The following is a 14,353-nucleotide window of genomic DNA, read 5'->3' on the forward strand; positions in this document are numbered from 1 at the left end:
TAACATCAAGTTGGGCCTGTTCCTCAGTCTTTCCCTTGCCCATCTTCCATGAGATGAACACTGACTTTTGCATATCTTTTCACCCCCAGGGTGGCATCTGCCAGACCATACATTCCACTCTGGAGGGGGCCACCTGAGAGCTGTCTGGGCCCATCCCTTGGCCTGTGTGTAGGACAGTGTGTGTGCCTGAAGAATGCCCAGGGTGGCACATGAGCTGTGATTCAGAGGGGTAGCTGCCAACACACCTGAGGGCACAGAACCCACTCTGCTAGGCTGAGGAGGGGCCAGCCCACTGTGCTGGGCTGAGGAGGGGCCAGCTCCTCTATCTGGCAGATGGTCTGTTTTTGGTAAGACTGCACCAGGCAGGGTATAGCGGAGAAATAAGGCCATGTGGAAATAGAGTTGTCACTGTAGGTTTTAAAATCAAAAGAATAACCTTTACAACCTTCTGCCCCAAATCCTTCAAAAATGGAGGAGAATAACCCTGACCCCCACTTCCAGCTCTTCCTCAATCAGTTCAAGCTGAATGAAGAGCAATCCTATTTGGAATAAGAAGATGGATACAATTCAGGATGGTGGATGTCCTCTCTGAGTCCCCTTGACCTTCTTCAAAATGAGAACAACTGGCTTTGGATTTATTATCCAATTATTTGTTGGATATTATTTATATATCATCCAATTATTATGCAATCCTTGAATCCCAAAGACCATCCTTAGAGCAAAACATGCTCTTTGAAGGCCGAGGACATGGGAAAGCATGGTTCTCCACAGGGAGGGGAGTGGGAGTATCTCAAACTGGGAGATTTGGGGAACTGGGCAGGGTGAGAATACAGAACAGGAGGGTAGGCTGTGTGTAACTCTGCTGTGTCTGGGAGAGAAGCTGCCCTCCCCAGGAAGTGGGATTTAACAGGAGGTGCCCCTGACTGAGTTGGCAACTGGACGGAGAAGGCAATGGCAACCCACTCCAGTCCTCTCTTTTCACTTTCGTGTGTTGGAGAAGGAAATGGCAACCAACTCCAGTATTCTTGCCTGGAGAATCCCAGGGACAGGAGAGCCGGGTGGGCTGCCGTCTATGGGGTCACACAGAGTTGGACACGACTGAAGTGACTTAGCAGCAGCAGCCCCTGACCAACCCATATTAGTCAGCCTTGTGTTGGTGCCAGGGCCCCAGGTTCCTACCAAGTCATACTTTAGAGCTAGCCCCAAGCTTGCCTGTTTATCACGGAAATTAGTAAAAAATAAAGTGAGCTTTCATCAAGTTGCATCTTAAGAAGCAGTTCAACCCAATACATTGTGGTGGACCATGCAGGAAAGGCCTTCTCTCTTGGAGGCTGGGGTGGGGGGGTTCTGAGATAATACGTGACTCAGCCCATCATGGGAGACCCTGTTGGCTGTGACAGGCCTGGTTCTCACCCAGGGTCAGGAGCAAGGTGGTAGGCTTTTGGGTGTGTGTGTGTGTGGAGTGTATACAGAAACTGTCACACCCACACCTCACATGCACCCACACCCCACATGCCAGAGCAGGGTGCAGTCATTTGTTGTCCTTACCTTAACCCTCTCATCATTTTCAGAAACACTGAGCCTTGATGTGCTGGGTCCTAAGGACATGGTCCAGAAATGCTCAGCAGACCTACAGGGCACACTTTCAACCTGCTTCCCTTTATCCGGCCCCCATATTTGGGCATCGTGGACTCCAACCAGGTCACGTCTCTGAACAGTATTTATTTCCTAAGGGGAAGCAGGGGCTATGTCCAGCTATGTCCAATCTCCGGGCTTGTATTCGTAAGCCCATACCACCTACCCACAGTACCCTCTGGTGTATTTGCAAGTTGCATGACTTGGTCAGGGAATTTGGGATTAATATGAGTCTTTAGATGACTACTTTCCCAAATTAAATAAGAAGCCACAACACTAAATATGATCCTGAACATTTAATCTCTGCTGTTTCAGAAGACACTTTAGAGCTTGAAGAGCTTTCAGGTTAGACTTCTGCTGGTGACTGCCGGTCCTGAGGGTGCTGTGTGGATGGACAAGGGCCCTGCTGGAGGGGAGGGGCCTGCAGTGTGGGCAGGAATGGGAGCCCCAGCTCTGATGTCAGCTCTGTCACTAATGGCACAGTGACCATGATGAGTCACTTCTCTTCCCTAACAGGATTGGATTAGAGTGTCTCTACAGTCCCTCCCAGCTCTGACAGTCTATAAATAAATAATTAGCAGAGAATGTAATGTGCTGATTTTCCATAGGAATTGAGGAAATCAAAAAATAACTTGCAATCACATAGACAAAGGCTTTCAAGAGTTTCTTGGTATATACAATGTCTCTAGGCTTGAGTTCCTAACTCACTGTTGACCCAGCCCTGGCTTCAGTCCTGTGCAGATGGGAGATCCAGAGCAGGAAAAACAGGGATCTCGGAGTCAGGGCCCGTCATAGTTTATTACTGAATTTAACAAGCCCAAGGACAAGACCTTCCCCAGGGGAAGTGTGATGTGTAGACATTCATCCCGCCTCCACAGACCAACAAGATTGTCAGGATGTGTCTGATCCTCAGGACTAAGGACAGTGAGAGAGGGCTGCAGACAGACTCCTTGGCTGTGGGCCCCTGTCCAGAAGGCCAGAAGCGAGAGGGGACTCCAGCAAGGGCTGAGCCAGTCTCTATCCACTGCCGGGATTCTGAGGGACCCACGTTTCACGTGACCCTGCATTTGCCTAATGTCACGGGTACAACTATTGTCTCATTTGACTATTTTTCTCAGGCTCAGCCATGCCTTTCCACTCAGTTCTAGGCTGAACTCTACCCGACATAAGAAAATTTTCAACCAGAGCAGAATTCTGAGCAATGACTCCTTGTGTCATATAAATAGCATCAGTGATATGTACAGCGAATAATACACACACACACACACACACGCATAGCCTCCTGTGGAAATCCTCTTCAGGATTATTTGCGCAGGCACTGAGGGCTTCCCGTGTGGCTCAGACGGTAAAGCGTCTTCTGCAACGCAGGAGACCCGGGTTCAATCCCTGGGTCAGGAAGATCCCCTGGAGAAGGGAATGGCAACCCACTCCAGTACTCTTGCCTGGAGAATCCCATGGACAGAGGAGCCTGGTGGGCTGCAGTCCATGGGGTTGCAAAGAGTCGGGCACGACTGAGTGACTTCACTTTCATTGGCACAGCTTCTCTGAATATAAATGTGTGCTCCAGTCTCTCTCCCAGAGAGAGGAGACCACTGGAGAGGAGCTGACCCCGTGTAGCTCCTGAGTCGAGCTCTGGGCCCCAGCCCGGGCAGTGGGGTGCGGGGCGGGGCTGTGTGGCTGGGGCTGGTGGCCAGTGGCCTACTCCTTCAGCAGGCCCAGCTTCTTCAGCGCCTCCCTTCTGTGTTCATCTGACACCCCCTTGGGGGAGATCCTGACACTGACACAGGGGGGCCGGGGCAGCTTGTCTCGGCTCTGCCCCTGGAAAGACAGGCGCTTGGGGCCCCCCTCCTGCTCCAGGTCAGCCAGCTTGCCCACCTGGATACCCTCGAAGTCCTTCCCGGTGCCCAAGGAGGCTGGGCGCGGCCGGGAATTACGCAAGACGCTGGGCGAGATCCTGTCCAGGAAGGAGCCTTTTTCCAGAGAGGTGCTGGTTTGGGGGCTGGGAGCCTTCTCGGCTGAGAGGTAGCTGCTCAGCCCGATGCCTGACCGTTCCAGGGTGTTGGACTTGAAGTTCATCTGTCTGAGGCCAGGGACGCCGCTCTCCTGGAGGGTTAGCCTGGAGTCTGGCTTCCGCTGAGTCAGGGGACTGTGTGCCCGCGGGCCCTTCGGGATAGGAATTGGTGTGGATTTGGCAGCTGGAGCTGTCCCCGGAGTGGGTTCCTGGGCGGGAACCAGAACCTTGCCTGGAGAAGGTGGCTGGGCCAGAGCTGGTGCTTTCCCTGGAGAAGGGCCCTGCGTGGGTGCAGCGGCCGGGGCCCTTCCGGGGACCTGAGCTGGGGCCGGGGACACGGCCTGAACGCCAGTCTCCTTGAGCCTGACGGAGGGCCTACTTAAGCGGGGGCTGGGCTCCTCCTGGTCCTGCGGCAGCCCCAGCTTCTCCAGTGCTTCCCTGCGTGCTTTCCTCTGCTCCTGCAGCGAGGACGAGGCGGGGCTGGGGTCCCCGGGTGCAGCCTCCGAGTGGCGGGACAGCCGGTTCTGGGGGTCGCTGTGGAAACTGCTGCGGCTGCTCTTCAGGACAATGTTTGGCGGCAGTTTCCGGGGCTTAGGGGCCGTGAGGGGGGCCGGCCGGGCACTTGGATGGCCCCCTGACAGGACGGCCGCATCTCCAGAGCCTGCATCCTGAGAGGACACCAGGGGAGGAGGCCGAGGTGGCACAGGTTCCCCGGTTGAGCCTTTCTCACTGGCTTTTTGGGACATGGCCTCTGGAGCAGGCTCCCTGTTTCTCTGGGAGCTAAGTGATGGGTGGACCTGGGGCCTGGGGCTCAGCTCCCCTGGTCCTCTGGGCAGGCTGCCTTGCCCACGCTGCTGGGGCTGAGCGTCCCGGAAAGCCTCTGGTGGGGGGATGAGTGCCCCGTCCAGCTCAAGGGCAGCGTCTGGGGGTGTGGCCAGTGTCTGCCTGGGCTCACGTCTCTGGTTGACCTGCTCTGTCTCAGGTCCCGAGACAAGTCCCTTGGATCCCCCTGGATTATGGCTGTTAGTCAGGGTGGTGCTTTTTCTGAGGTTCTGGTTTCTGCCGATGTGGATATTTCTGGGGAGGCTGTAGGAGCCAGACCTGAGGCCCAGGCTTTGGGGCCCAGGTGGATGAGCTGAGCTGAATGGAGTCACTCTTTTTGGCTCTGGTCCTCGGCCAGTTATTTCCTCTGGATGTCCTGTAAGAGTCAGGGGAACAGGTGAAGAAGAGTAGGCAGTGAGAACCCTGGTGTCAAGGGGAAAGAAAACACCTCCCACACTCTGATCTCCAAGTCGCAACGGATGGGTTTTTGTCTGCTTGTTGTTGTTGTCTCTTTGTTCTTGAAGGACAACACTTTCGTCTGGATATTATTTAGACAACAGATCAATCTTAGCAGATTTATTTCAACCAAGGGTTAGGATTTCCTGGTGGCTGGGCAAAGGGCAGCCCAGACAGCTCTGTGTCCCTGACTCAGGCTCTTCCTAACCTCTACAGATACAGGATGGTTGGGATTCAGGACAGTCCCTCTGGCTGTCCTGGGGCTCCTAGGTAACTGAGTCCAGTGGAAAGCACTGAGCTTAAACAGCATCAACAAGTGATTTGCTCTTGCCTCACCAGGTATCTGCCTTCTTCCACCTCCACTTCCTGTAAACACCTGGATGACTCTGTAATGGCCACAGCTGTGTCTGCGCCACAGGGTGATATGAGCTCTTCCCTTCCAGTGAGTAAGCACAAGCATCAGGCCCACTGGGCCAGGAAATCAGCGCCAGGCAGCAGGGGCAGTCCCACGTCCCCACTTCCTGCTGTATCACCACAGACAGAGGGTCTAACATATTGTCAATAAATACTTGCCAAGTGTATGAAGAAGTGATTGCAGTCCTAATACCAATGGGACTGTCTTCTTGGGATGTATGGCCACACTCACATGCCATCTTTGTCTCCATCTACTGAGCCGCAACATCATTCCACACTCTCTCACAAGGCCCTCAAGGTGCCACCCACTGAAATTAAGGGAGCCCCTCCCTCTTCTTATCTCCTGCAGCCTCATCCTCTGGGTCACCCAGATTAGCTCCCCAGACTGACTCAGGTTTTCCAGGGCCAACCACCCACCCCTCGCTGCTTCTCTCCCCCACCTTGGTGGTCATATGGCTTTAGAATGTCTCCATAAGAGAGTGGGAGCTGGTCAAATCCCCTTCCCTCCTAGACTTTTGATACTTCATACAAAGGCACAAGAAGCTATCTTGGACAATCCCTCCTTCCCTCCAGGGACAAGGTTTTATTCTAGCCACAAGTAGAGAGGAGAGTGCTTGTTCCTTCTTCTGCCCATGACTCTTAGAGCAGAGGGCAGACAAGAAGGAAAGCGGCCAGGAGGATGTAGTCTTTTTTTGTTTTTTTTTAGACAGTCTGTCTTACCCTGGGGGGCAGGCTGGGTCTTGGGCAGTGCTCGGGGACCCTGGGGAGTTGTGGCTTGCTCAGACTTTTCGGTGGACAGCCCGCTGTCAGCCTCGGTGTCCAGGGAACCAATGGTTTCCTCCAGGAAGAGCAGACACTCCTTCTCTTCAGCGGACAGGAAGTCGTAGCTGCTGTCACTCTGGAGTGAGGAGAGGGCGGGGGAGCTGTGACAGGCAGCTCTCCAGAAACTGGTGGGGCCCAAGAGCCACCCTGCCTTGGGGAAGGAATGCCGAAGAACCGGACACCTGCCCACCATGCCACTCTGCAGACCTGTTGGAGCTGCTTCCTGAAGCCGCAAGCACCAGGAGGGCAGAGCCTGTCGGGCTGCGGTCCCCCTGGCACCCAGCTCTGACAGCTGGGCAGGCAGACTGCAAAGGGCTTTTCATTTGCTAAGTCCTGGGTGGAACGCTTACGGGCACAGATTAGAAGGTCCTGGGTTCTACTTCCTCTGTGTGACCTATGTCAAGTACTTCAACTTTGTGTATAACATAATGATTTGATCTTAAACCTGAAGCAATACCTAAAATGGTATTGCTTTGAACTTTTCAAAGTACTTCTGCATCCTTGATCTGGCATGTCAAGGACAGTATGAGAACAAACAGGAAAGAGAGTCAACTACTCGCTGCCAGGTCAATAGGAACAGTGGCATGACTGGTCACAGATAAATTCACTAAATAATTTATACTTGACTTTGAAATGCATTCCACGCAGAATTTTTCTTCCCCTTGTGTATTTACTTTCCTGATGGCATTTGGCTCTGGCTAACATTAAAAAAAGTGTGCATTTCTTAAGCAAATATTAACTTAAGGCAGGAAGGTGGACAGACTGGTATAGGGAGAGGGGAGAGCAACTTAGTGTTAAATATTATGCAGAAATTGAGATACATGTTTTTATTATGAAAAAGCACACAGGCATGTTTGGAAGAACAGGTTATGGCCATTTCAGATTCTTACTGCCGTGTTCTGCAAAGCCAGGAAGATCCATTGAATAGCTGTTCTCCAAAGTTGAAGGTTGAAGGGAGGACAAAAAGGGCAGATGGGAATACAGGAGATTTGGCCTGAGTCCCTTCCTAGTGTCTCTACCCTTCTTCCTAATGTTTGAGTCACTGCAGAGTTATATATTCTTCAGACTCATTCAGATGGCCAGGAAAGATTTTGAGAAAACCCTGAAAATATCTCAGGCGGAGGGGAAATGGTTGTTGGAATGACTTTTCCAGTCCCTCAGGCTCCATAAGGAGTCATCTGTCAGTTGATTGAGGGAGGCCTACATGTCAAGGGAAGTCCCAAATATAGCCCTTAGAAGCCTTGATGCTGGCTCCAGAGGTTCTGTGAACAAAATCTTCTTTATTGCCCTCTTCTTTCTAAAATAGTCTTGCCAAGACTCCAGCTCTGAATTTCTCCTTTGTGGGTGATTCATTTTGACAACCTTTAACTCCTGCCACATTCTGTGTCCAGTGCTATGTAACTATTCACGTTGGTCTCTGCCTAACAGACAGGAAGCTATCTCTGTCGCCCCATCATCTAGGGTCAAAAAGAAATTATATACAGATTGTCTGCACTTTCAGCTTTTGTGCATTATGTGCTGCTTTTTCTACTCCATTTTTACGTATTAAAACTCACCAACTAAACATCTTCAACATTCAGTAGAGATCATTATGATCTTTAAACTTTGAAATATCTCTACATATAAGATATAGAGCAATAAAGTATACATTATCAAGGGTTATCATGTATGTGATAAGCACCTATAACAAAAGAATGCTTATATTTGGACATAGGGCAGACTTATTTTTTGACACCAATCTTATAGTAACTGAGATTTAAATCCATGCCCAGAAAAACTACAACTTATTACATGTCACAAATAAACACAATGATTTTGGAAGATTCTCAATCTCTACTTACAGATAGGTTATTTCTTTTCTAGATAGAGGCAGGTACTAAATGCTTTACATGTGTTTCATTTATTCCTCTCAAGAACCCTATGAATTCAGGATTAACATTATCCTTATCTTAAAACTGAAACTTGGAGAAATAAAGTAATTTGCCCAAGATCATGGAGCTTCTATATAGAGAACCCAGATCTGCTTGGCTCCAGAACCCAGGCTCTTAACTGCTATGTGCTGTTTGATCTTTGTGAAAGACTGAAGTGAGGCTGCTCATTGCAGAGGACTTGAGGAATCCACAGGGATCTACACTCTGTTTTCACTGTGGCCTGAGATCACTGACCCATTCTCTCATCTGAATTAAACCTCCCAACCTAATGAGAACTGGGAAAAAGTCTCATTTGTCTTATTACTGTCTGGGGTTGTCCCACCCTATTCTCTATAGAAGCGGGGGTGACTCAGAGGCAAAATACTGCCTGGCGTGCTTCACTCCCTGACGAGGAAGATGAAAGACAAGGAGCAGTGAGCAAGGATGGTGGTGGGCAGGGCAGGGCAGGGCAGGGCAGGGCAGGGTGCAGAGAGCGGGCCAGGCTGCAGACAGAGAGAGTACGTACAGATCCAGAGCGGGTGGAGGTGGTGCTCATCATACTGTCGCAGCTGCCGACGCGGGTCGCGGGTTCCAAGCCAGGCCCTGCTGGCCACAGCTCCCTCTCGGGCATCGCCTGAAGCAAGGTGCAGGGGTGGTGAAAGGGGCTCCCAGAGGGGAAGTGAAGGGAAGTGAAGAATGTCCCAGGCTGGGCCTGAAAAGAGAAGAATCAAAGCCATGTGTGAGCTGAGCCAGGCTCCAGCGAGGCTCTGCCCAGGCCCTGGAGCAGCATGACGCCCGGGACACCAAGCAAGCAGAGAGCTGGAAGGGCCATGCTCAGCCATGCCCAGACCCTGGCCCCCAGCCTGCACCAGGGACACACAAGCTGGACACACACGTGCAGGAGGACGGACGTAGGTGGTGGAGAAGCAGGTCAGCAGAAGGGAGGCTCCATCGTTTCTCTCAGTCACTTTTTTTCTCTGAACCAGGGAACTTAACCTAGATTTTCATTACTAGCATTGGTATTACAGGGGTTAAACCTTGGGTTCTGAAGAGTAGCTGGATCTGGGTTCCAATTCCAGTTCCAACATTTACAGTGATGTGATTTGAGGCAAATTACTCTGAGTCTGTTTTTCCTCGTTTAATAGGGTTAATAATAATTAGATTAAATGAGAACAGTTAGCACAGTTTAGTTGGTAGTAAATTAGCAAATGCTTAGGAATAAATGAGTAACTACTACTGTTTTTGTAATAAGAAAAAGACAAGATCCAACTTGGATCAAAGTAGACTGAAGCAAGGGAAACAAAACTGTTGTTGTTTTTTTAAAGGAACAGGGGCAAAATAGTACCTACCTCAAAGGGTTGTCATGAATTTATAATGAGATACTCCATTTAAAACACTTTGTGCGGTGTGCAGCCCTGTAATTGTCAGCTGCTACCATAGCCACATCATCAACATCATCGCGATGGGTCCCACCACAGCCACCATCATCACCCAAGTCTGGGAGGTGTGTGCACGGCACCCCAGTGGTTGACACAGACCTAGTTCCTCTCTCATGCATCACCCCCTCTGAGGCTGCACGTATTCCCAATGAGGTTCCCTAATCTGTCTTGAACAAGAGCAAAGTCCTAGGTAGCTTCCTTCCAACTCCAACTCACAGGGAAAGAACGGCTTCAATTTCATTGTGCCAACAGAAATAGCAAAGGAAGGTTAGTGCCATCTGTCTTCAGGAAGTCCTGGGGGTTTTCATATGCCTGTCCGTGGGGAAAACTCCACCACAGTTGGAAAGGCCAAAGGTGACTCTCCCATGTTAAAATGAAATTCTAGAAGAATTAAGATTAAAAGACAGTTCCAAGATCAAGAAAGGACATGGGGGAAGAGTTTAGAATTAGAATATAGTTTGTTGGATTCTGAATCCATGTTTTCCTCACAATGCCATGTCTTATTTTCTACCGTCTTTTCCTACGCTCCCAGTAAGAGGAAAAATGTCCTGGAAAACTGAATTTGATTTGACATCTTGAGATTTGGGGTTCAGATTCTAGGGAAGGTTGTCTTTTCAGCCTGTACCAACAGTTGCTTCCAATGCCAAAGTCAGGTTTGGGCTGTGCTGGGGGAGTCAGCCTGCCAAGCACCTCAAGCTGACAAGCACAAGGCCTCCCAGAGCTCTTCTCCTGCTGGGGTGGAGGTCCCCAAGTGCCACAGGCAGGGAGGGGCAGAACAATGGAGAAGGAAGAGGGTCAATCCCTTGTGAGCAAGGTATGTATAGTTCACGAGGGCCCAGAGCCTCTTAGGAGACAGAGAGGGGACCAGAGGGGACAGAGATGAAGTGCAGTGATGAATCAACATGGGTGAAGATAACTCCTGGGTTTCCTTCACAAGTTCCTTCACTAGTTCCCCATTATCCAAAACCCCAATGAAACAAACGTGAGAAGTCATGCAAGGTGAAGTTCAGTCACCTCAGCTAGTCTATCCCTTAATGACTGACTAGGTCACTGACTTCCAAAGGTACTAACTCATTTCTAACATTCTGTAGGGTTGAGACCAACAAAGAGGATCCATCCCTCATCTCTCATCCATTAGCCTAGGCACATAGAAGGCACTCAAAAAATGCTAGATGAAGACACTTGTCGTTCATTCTAGAGTCTACTGAGTTGCACTGTTAGAAGGTCTCTCTTTTGGCTTATACACTATTACTGCAAGCTCTTTTTCAAATATTTTATTTCCCAGAAAATATGTGCCTTAATGGAGTTTTGGGAAATACCTTCAGTTACAGTAACATTTATTAGCCCCAGTAGGCCCAGGGCATGCAAAGCTTTATTAAAACAAAGGTATTGTTTCCAAGAAGTCAGTGTAGGTCCAAGGGTCTGTTTTATTGGCTCTAGATTTCCTATCTGTAACATTGGGGCAGTAACTGTTAAAAGTGACTCACTGTAATTAATGGAATGTTCTCTGTGAACAGATGAGCAGATGCTGCCTTTTCCTTTCAGAGAAAAATGACTGCCTTGTTCTTCCAAGCATGCATCAGACTTTACAGGGGTTTGCTAGCCTCTCCTTCCTCCCAGGGAAGCCTATTACACTCTCACTTTGGAACCAAGGATGGCTTGAAGCAGCTGGAAGAGATAGAAACAATATGAACAGCACTGCTTCAAAAAACACAGTAGGGTATAGTCTATAAAGTGCTTCAGATATGCTAATTGAGTTTTTTTTTTTTTTAAACTGCTAGCTTAGGCAGGATGTGATATTTTCTCCATTTGACAGCTAAGAAATCTGGGGTTCTTTCTAACCCCTTCCTATGGGAAGTATGAAACGATCTATGTAACTGCATGTATGGGACAGCCTATGGCTCCCAGCCCTTCTAGAGGGTATCACAAAGGCTTTCCACACGCAAGAGGGCCATGTACCTAAAAAAGGACCATTGGCCACCCTTGATTAAACATGGAAAACCCCAGGAACATCCTCTTTTGAAAATTCAGCTTTTTGTCCCAACAACACATATTTCCAGAGTAAAGAAATGACATTAAATGCCACTGACGCTCAAGTAAGCACGACAGAATCACCACAGAGATTAACCTGAAGCTGAAACCAAAGCCGAATGAGCCTCAATGTGCTTCCACCTCCTCTCCACACCCAGTGTTCTGATCCCCAAAGTCTGAACTGTGAAGACGCCTTCTCTTCTTCCTACTCTCTCTCCTTCCCTCACCAGGCTGACCTGACCTGGATGCTGCATTTCCTTCCACCAACTTTACAACCTTGAAACTTGGGGGTTGTTTCAGGGCGGCCATTGAAATCTGTGGTATTTCTACTTGATAAGTGGAGCAACAGGCAAAACACTCAAGGTGAGAGTTTGGTATCTTTCAATACTGACCTCTTTGGGAAGCTTGAGGGGAGAAAGGAATGGATTAAGAGATGTGCACAGCCTGTATCAGGGTCACCCGTGCAAAGGCATATTAAATATTAACTACTCCCTGAAGCCAGCCAAGCCTTGGAGGAGAGTAAAAAAATGGCATGTGGCATTCTGGTGTTTGGACGGGGTGGGGTGGGAAAAGGGCTTCAGCCTCACTCCTATTTGGCTTCTCTGTACCTCCTGAACAATCTGAAGGCCCTCTTGCCACCCTCCTCCCATGAAACCACCCAAAATCCTCTAAGAACTCATCTCTCTCCCCAGTGGTCAAAGAGATTTCCTATCTCCAGGTCTCCAGTTCTCCTGCTGACCAGTCAAATGTGCCTTGGGCTGGAGAACACCCTAAGAAGGCCAAGAAGACTAAAAGTTGCACTGTATGTGTATCCCTCTCCACAAGCACATGGGCAGGTTTCCATGTAAGTTTAGGCAATTATATAGTTGCCTCTTTCACCAGTGGAGTTATAGAGAGTGGGGTGGAAACATCCCCTGTGCAGAAGAGCTTTGCTTGATATCACAGCTCATCTTTATTGTTGACAAGGTCACCATCTGTGGCAGCCTTCAGTCAGTGAGCTTGGCGGGCTGGTTCTGGGGTGTGGGCTGAACTAGAGCCTAAAGGTTCAGGTGCCAGGAAGAAACCCAATATATTCATTCAGGGCTTGTGTGCCACGCTCTGGGATCCTGACACTAGATCTTCCCACTTCCTTTTTTCTGGAAGCAGGAGGAAAAGGCATGAAGTTAAGGAAGAGAGTGTTAACCCCTACAAGCTAGATGACGGAGAGCTGACTTATTACTCTGACTTGACTTCTACACCCTGTGTCCATGTGCGGGGAGACTGCCACACATACTGCCAATTGGGACACCTGAAAGAACGCAAAGCAAACCACAGCACTGGTCTGGTTCTCCTCTCTGGACCTTGCCACAGTGCATTCTAATAGGAATTCCTACTAGATTTGACATGCTCTGGTGAAGTATTAATGTGGGTGGGGCCCTGGCACAGTTGAGTAGCTTCCAGTTTGCCAGTTCTTGTGTCTATTAACAGGCAAAGTAAGAAATTTAATGAGGTTGAACTCAAATAGGCTTGACTTTGCAACCAGATTATCCGTGGGTTTCCAAAGATGAGCTGGTAACCTGACTTGGAGTTTTTCCAATGTAACCAAACCTCACATCGCCTTACAAACAACCTAGCATGGCTCACACCTTCCACACCCTTCCACAAGGAGCTCCATTATCGCACGCGCACGTGCACACACACACACACTGAACACACACACACCGCACCTTTTATTTAAATAAAGATAGACATTGAGTTGATAAAGCTATGGGAAAATTTCCTGTTAGAAATAAAATGGAAAAACAAAGCACTTTTCCTCCCCTGGGCGATTTTCCATTTCTACTCCGTCTACTCTAAATATTCTCTTCCAAAATCACAACTCAATTTCAATTGTGCAGAGATGGAAATTTCTAAAGCAAACCTGTATTCTTTTCTTGTTGCCTGCACAATATGCTTTATCCAACCTAAACAGGCAGATGAAAAAAAGAAATAAAAAAAATAAACAAACGCGTCTCAGCCCTGGTCTCCAGAAAAGCACTTCTGTCTCCAGCTATCAACCTACTTTGGTGCCCTACTGGACTCAGAGAGTTGAGGAAGAGAGAGGAAAGTTATAAAGGGCTCAACTCTGTAGTTCTGACTTCCCACGAAGACCCCGATTCTTGCTGCAGAGTAAGCAATAGTTGGTTAGTAATTAACTCACCTTCAATGGGCGGGTGACTGAAGAGAGGAAAAGAAGAGAATACCCTCGTAATACAAAAGGCGAAGACGGAGACGGAGACAGAGGTAGCGTGCCCAGTCTCCTACTGCTTTCGTCTTCTGACCTCTTCCTGACTCACCTGGACAGGTAAGGGCTTCATCCGCGCGGCCTCACCCCACCCAGCCCGACTCCCAGCCAATCCCTGGCCTCCCTCCCCTCGTCTGCTTCCAGCTGTTTCCCCGGGGAGGGCGCGGGCGGGGTCGGCTCACTTGGCCAATCGCCTCCGGCCCTCCTTCCCTCTCTGAGAGCCAATAGAGAGCCTTTAACCACAGCCAAGGGCCGGGAGGAGGAGCCGCTGGTTTGGGCTGAGGCTTGGACAAGAGATGGCCTGTTATCCCTTTTAAAAATCTTGATACAGTTGATACAGAGACACGCAGTCCACTGGGCAGTGTGCTTTTCCGTGCGCCTGTATGAAGCTTGAATTTCTATCTGTAACTACCTTCTTCTTCTCGAAGTATTCCCCTGAATTATTCAAGGTAAAAATCCTTTGTGACCAGTTTTGCTAGTCGCTTTTCCAGTCTTTCAGAGACACTGTCGTCCTTAAGTGTTTTCCCAGCAGCTCATAATCCTAGCAGCT

The 14,353-nt window shown here is 49.3% G+C and overlaps 1 protein-coding gene across 2 annotated transcripts; it reads right to left on the reverse strand.

Moving 5' to 3' along the window:
• Positions 1–1,916: 1,916 nt before the first annotated feature.
• On the reverse strand, positions 1,917–13,906 carry C16H1orf116 (chromosome 16 C1orf116 homolog). Of its 2 annotated transcripts, XM_061382072.1 has the most exons (4): positions 13,720–13,906; positions 8,597–8,782; positions 6,059–6,236; positions 1,917–4,844 (listed from the first exon to the last, which is right to left on the reverse strand). In XM_061382072.1, exons 2-4 carry the CDS (start codon positions 8,699–8,701, stop codon positions 3,334–3,336), a joined length of 1,794 nt encoding a protein of 597 aa, XP_061238056.1. In that variant the 5' UTR covers positions 8,702–8,782; positions 13,720–13,906; the 3' UTR covers positions 1,917–3,333. The 2 variants fall into 2 exon arrangements, with proteins under 2 accessions (XP_061238056.1, XP_061238057.1); XM_061382073.1 differs by lacking the exon at positions 8,597–8,782 and having other exon boundaries at positions 13,720–13,851.
• Positions 13,907–14,353: the final 447 nt, after the last annotated feature.

Source organism: Bos javanicus, chromosome 16 (assembly GCF_032452875.1).
Source record: "Bos javanicus breed banteng chromosome 16, ARS-OSU_banteng_1.0, whole genome shotgun sequence".
NCBI classification, from domain to species: domain Eukaryota; kingdom Metazoa; phylum Chordata; class Mammalia; order Artiodactyla; family Bovidae; genus Bos; species Bos javanicus.

Coding starts and splice junctions, on each gene's coding strand:
- C16H1orf116 (XM_061382072.1), bottom strand. CDS start 8,701: ATGCCCGAGAGGGAGCTGTGGCCAGCAGGGCCTGGCTTGGAACCCGCG. Junction 6,237..8,596: donor CCTCCACCCGCTCTGGATCT/GTACGTACTCTC, acceptor TCCTCACTCCAG/AGTGACAGCAGCTACGACTT. Junction 4,845..6,058: donor GACCCAGCCTGCCCCCCAGG/GTAAGACAGACT, acceptor TGACTCTTACAG/GACATCCAGAGGAAATAACT.